The sequence below is a fragment of the Bactrocera latifrons genome, unplaced genomic scaffold, assembly GCF_001853355.1.
Source record: "Bactrocera latifrons isolate USDA-ARS-PBARC rearing strain unplaced genomic scaffold, ASM185335v1 scaffold_5, whole genome shotgun sequence".
In the NCBI taxonomy this organism is placed as follows: Eukaryota; Metazoa; Arthropoda; class Insecta; order Diptera; family Tephritidae; genus Bactrocera; species Bactrocera latifrons.
This window is the reverse complement of record NW_017537156.1, coordinates 752,257-757,760: the sequence shown is the minus strand read 5'-3', so window position 1 is coordinate 757,760 and position 5,504 is coordinate 752,257. Positions and strand designations below refer to the sequence as shown.

At 35.2% G+C, this 5,504-nt stretch overlaps 1 protein-coding gene across 1 annotated transcript; it reads right to left on the bottom strand.

The window, feature by feature from the left end:
• Window positions 1-277: 277 nt before the first annotated feature.
• On the bottom strand, window positions 278-722 carry LOC108973663 (vitelline membrane protein Vm26Ab-like). The gene is made up of 2 exons (XM_018941063.1): window positions 688-722; window positions 278-616 (listed from the first exon to the last, which is right to left on the bottom strand). Exons 1-2 carry the CDS (start codon window positions 691-693, stop codon window positions 317-319), a joined length of 306 nt encoding a protein of 101 aa, XP_018796608.1. The 5' UTR covers window positions 694-722; the 3' UTR covers window positions 278-316.
• Window positions 723-5,504: the final 4,782 nt, after the last annotated feature.

The window sequence follows — 5,504 nt, the reverse complement described above, 5'->3', positions numbered from 1 at the left end:
AAAATTCACAAAATATTATCAAAAGGTTTTTCATAAATATGATGTAAATCACATTTACTCATTTATTATATAAAATTTAAGTGGTTGACATTTTTTCGGCCGTCAAAATACATAAGTATTATATAATAACTATGAAACTATCAGAAAACCAAATGTACATTCCTATTGCTACTACTAACTGTTCTAAATACGGTATATATCCGTGAAAATTTTTTAACGCAGATAATAAAAAACATATTTTTCACGTAATCAACATTTATTCACAGGTCCATCAACAGAAAGCATTGTTTATAGAAATCCAAAAAAACAAAATCATCTATTTCTTCAACAGAGTTGAGACGACTGGAGCAGAGTAGGCAACGGGGGCGACCGCGGCAACACGGGCAACTGGGGCGCCGTACACAGCTGGAGCAGCAACATGCGAGTAAGTGGCCACAGCAGGGGCAGAGTAAGCGGCGTGTGAGTAGCTGGCAACGGCAGGTGCGGCATAAGCGCTGTAGGCATATGGGGATGCAGCATAGGTGGCCACTGAGGGCACAGCCGAGTAAGTCAAAGGTGCCACGATACCGGGGTTAGCCTGGGCGACGGCGAAGAGGAGGGCCAAGCAGATAAGGAACTGGAAAAAAATGATAAAGTGTTATAAATATATGTAGATTTGTATATTATAAGGATGTGTGGATTGCTTACTTTCATTTTGTGGTAGTTTGTTTGTGCTTTGTTAACAGCTGATACTGAACTAATGACATTCAAAGCTCAGAATGAGTAATTTATAGCAAATTTCGTTGCTGAGAGTTGTAAGGAAATAAAACTTGTTTGCGGTACAAGAAGTTCAATTGTCACTTATGGCTTAGCCCAAATATTAAATTTAAGTGTAGTGTCTGTATGTGTGTGTAAGTATGTGTAATAAGTTTATGTGTGCATTCGATTTTTTATAAGCAAACTTAATAAACTCAATACTGATAGTTTGTTATGGCTACTTTTTAATTGTTTACTCATGATGAATTATGAATGGAAGAATTCAAGCATTGTCAGAGTGTCAACATCTTTTTAAGTTCTCAGAAGTGTTCAATGAGCAAACTATTGTCGTAATGAAAGACAACAACTGTTATACTAGTATACTATAACAGTATTATACAATACTGTTTAAGTAGCTATTTAATGGTTGGGAATATCATTTTTGTTAATTTTTCGGGGTGCTTTTTATCTTTTTGTTTATTTCTTTCAAAAATATTTTAGTTGAGATAAACAATTAAACACAGAAGATTTTTTATCTTTCATTGGAATAAATAAATATATTCTTAAAGGGATATAAATAAATATATTCTTAGTGGATAAATATTATAAGGGTGTTTTTTTAAACATGTGGTTTGGGAAAATCACATTTCTTAACCAATAAGGCTATTAACATCAAATAGTAAAAAATATCCTGTCCATCACGGACAAAGTTTAGTCGCAATCGGTCAAACGGGTTCCGAATTATGTGATTTGACCTAGAAGTAGGCGGTACTATCCTCATCTTCGGAGTTTTACCCTGTTTTTACCTCATAAAGCCCTTTCATACCATATTTGAGGTGAAATTTTATGTCTCTGACATATTTACTCTTTGATTTTAGCACTTCCAGTAGTAATTTTTCTAGTACAGTACCGTTATATAAGGAGTGGATTTCTCTCCTTATCTTTGTCTTTCACTCTGTCTGAACATTGTATTTCTTTTCAAAGTATTAGGCGTAAACAGAGCCCAAAAAGTATTATGTCCCTGATAGTTAAACAAGTAATTTGGTAATGGCTTTTCCAATAACTGCCTTGACCAGTTTATGGCCATGAAGCAATTAGAGCACAAGCAAATAGAGAGAAATTATTAGCTGAATAAAATCATATCCTTTTCAGGTTAATGAGGGTCGGTATTTTAAGAACAAAAGCTACCATAATTTTAGGAAACAGAAATTGGACTAAGTGCATGTCAAAATGGAGAAAGATACGAAAGGGCTACTTAAAGTTGCTTGAAGAATTTTAAAACTACAATAATTTTACAAAATTCTTTGATGGGAAACGACATAGTCCCATTGGTTCAAGCGCGATGCCAATAGCCTTGCTCTATTGTTTGATAAATTGGAGTGTTTCAGAGTTTGTAAGACTTTGTAGTTTTGGTTCTGATTATAGAACGAAGGTCAACATTATATGAGTAAAAACAAGAGAGATTTTTTACCTATGTAATTTTAGCCTCAGAAAGATAACACTATACGACTAGAAAGATAACGATACGTCGAAATTCAAAATTTTTTTTTTTTTAGTTTTTATTATACGTTGTTGAACAGCGATCATTTATTTGGAACATTTTCAGTCTTTTGAGGTACAAACAAGTATAAAGAGCGACTGAGCGAATTGCGCATTTGAAGATGCTAAGAATACAAATGATAGTATTGGCCGAGGCTACGTCTATGATGATTCATCCGCTGAGTTCAATTCTCGATGACCGTTCGAACACTGATAACTGGCGAATGACACGCTTGATCTTTGCTCCAAGGCCTGAATCGAAGCAGGATTATTCTCATGGACTTTATACTTCGCATATCCCTACAGGAAAAAGTCTAACGGTGTGATATCACTCGATCTTGGTGGCCAATCGACTGGCTCCAAACGCTGTTCACCGAAGTGTTTTCTCATACATCCATTGGTTGATGCGATGTGTGAGATGTAACGCTGACTTATCCTTCTTTCTTAGATTTCTTTGCCCAGTTATAAATGGGTTCTTTACTTTTTTCACAAAAATTTACAAATTTTAACGCTGACTTATCCTTCTTTCTTAGATTTCTTTGCCCAGTTATAAATGGGTTCTAATGGGATAAGTCAGCGTTAAAATTTGTAAATTTTTGTGAAAAAAGTAAATTCAATATGTCGGTCCTTGTTATAATGCGTGTAATTTTTTCGCTGTGATCAAGTCTCAAATTATTTAATTCCGTATTGTTCGACTCTGGAGTTTCTTCCAAGAGCTCACCAATTAATAAAAGGGCATTTTATATGACATCAGACCAGCAAATAATAATACCATGAATTATCAAAAAAGTCTTGCGGTATTTTTATTGAATTTTCAATTGTTCATAAAATTTTTTTTGATGACTCATGCCCAGCTCTTGACCGATGCTACGGCTGTTATTATGCCGGTCTCTTTCGACTAATTCAGCGATTTTATCGTAATTTTCGACGACAGGCCTTCCGGAGCGTGGCGCATCTTCGACCACCTCTACACCAGAACGAAAACGTTGAAACCATAGTTGTGCGATGGAATTGGAAACTGTATCGGGTCCATAAACTGCACAAATTTTACTGGCGGTTGGAGATGCATTTTTGCCTTTATCGTAGTAGTACTGTAAAATATGCCGTATTTTCTCTTTATTTTGCACCATGTTTGCGTTGCTATAACTCACGAACGACTTAAACGAAACGACAATTAATCAAACACGTGTTAGCGCGTGAAATGAGCTTTCCAAAAAGGTATGGCATAACCCGATGCGACGAATAAAACTAGAACTACGCGCTCTCAGCGCCAACTAGCGAAAATACCGCAAGACCGAATGTTGACTGTGACATACGGAGAAGCTACCTTGGACCGAAGCCACGTTTATCGATGTTACATAATGTTCTCAGAAGGCTGAGAAGATGTGACAAAAATTGGCTTTGGAACCAAGATAACGCCCCTGCTCAAACATCGTTGCTTGTGCGTAACTTTTTGGCCAAAAACAACACACTAATGATGCCGCAGCCACCGTATTCCCCAGATCTGGCCCTCTGTGACTTTTTCTTGTTCCCTAAACTGAAGAGGCCCATGAAAGGACGACGTCACGCTTCTCTTGACCGGATAAAGACGGCATCGAAGGAGGAGCTCAAGGAGATAAAAAAAAATGATTTTTTGAAGTGCTTCGAAGATTGGGACAAAACAGATATTTGAAAAAACACAAAATTCGCGATACTTTTTGAACACACCTCGTATGTATAACACTTTCCACATTCTTATCTCTATATCATTTTTTTATAAAGCCAATTGGCGTATGGTTTATTAAATAAATAAATAAAAACACTTCTAAGCCATTGTAAGGAGAACTATGCATACAGAAATTTGTCTCGAAGTAATCCCAGCAGCATATTATAAACAAAGAAAACGCGTGTGAGGGTAAACTGAAGCAGCTATAACTCCAAAAAATTTGAGATATCGATTTAAAATTAGAGTATGTACCTTTAAAGATACAACCTATCGATGTTACTTTATAATTTCTCACTCTGATTGGTCCTTAAAAAGCATATAGTAAGCATTAATAATATAAAAAAGGTTGCTACAATTGTAACATAAGTCCAAAAATTTAGATTTGTGCTAATCTTTCTAATTTCAAAACCTGCACAATGTTATTATAAAAAATAGATCGCATTCGCGCATTCAATAAAGTCAATAAAATATATATATATGGATATCGGACAGATTATATATATGTATATATATAAGCACATAATACATATACGTCATTAGCGAATAAAAAAGAACTCGTGTTTGGTTATAATCAAATTGCTAAAGGCATAACTAAGCATTTATTAATAACCACCAAAAAATTCCAATTCAATTTGATATGTTTGATTAGATGTGTTTGCAATTCACATTAATACCAACATTGCGATTATATGCACCTGTATGTGTGTATTAATTATATGTTTCTAATAGTCTAGTGCGGATGCAGAAATAAAAATTATAAAGAAAACAATTTTAATTAAAAAAATAAATGGATGAATTTTTGAAATTGCAAACAGTGGCAGTTTTGCTATAAATTTCCAATCTCAACTTCAATTGCTATCAGTTCCAAGGCATTTTTGAACCTCACAAATCAAGCTACAAGCACTCCAATAAAATGAAAGTAAGTATGGCATATTGCTCTCAACGTTACAAATATTTATGTTTATTTCCAATGTATTAATTTACAGTTCCTCATTTGCTTGGCTCTCCTCTTCGCCGTCGTCCAGGCTAACCCTGGCATCGTCGCTCCATTGACTTACTCGGCAGTGCCCAGAGTTGCGACCTACGCTGCCTCTCCATACACGGCTTACTCAGCTTATGCAGCTCCAGCAGTCAGCGTATACCGCGCTCCAATTTCACGTGTCGCTGCCGTAGCTCCCGCTGTACGAGTCGCCTATAGCGCCCCAGTGGTTTCTACTCTCTTGAAATAAAATACCTCTTTATGATTTATTTTTTGTTGATGAAACTGCCTCGTTCAAGGATCGGAATTATTTTAATAAATTTATATTTTTAAAGCATTTAAGATTATATATTTTGTGTACAAACAAATCTACAGCTGACAATTTAAGCCTAGTATACATAGTGCACTATACCATAAAACCACAAGTGGGTGCTGAGTTTTCAAGCAAGTGATTGCTGACTGGCATTAATTAGACACTACTATAATATAATATTTTTTTTTTTTTTTTTTTTTTCATAGTATTATAGTATATATGTATGTAGTTAA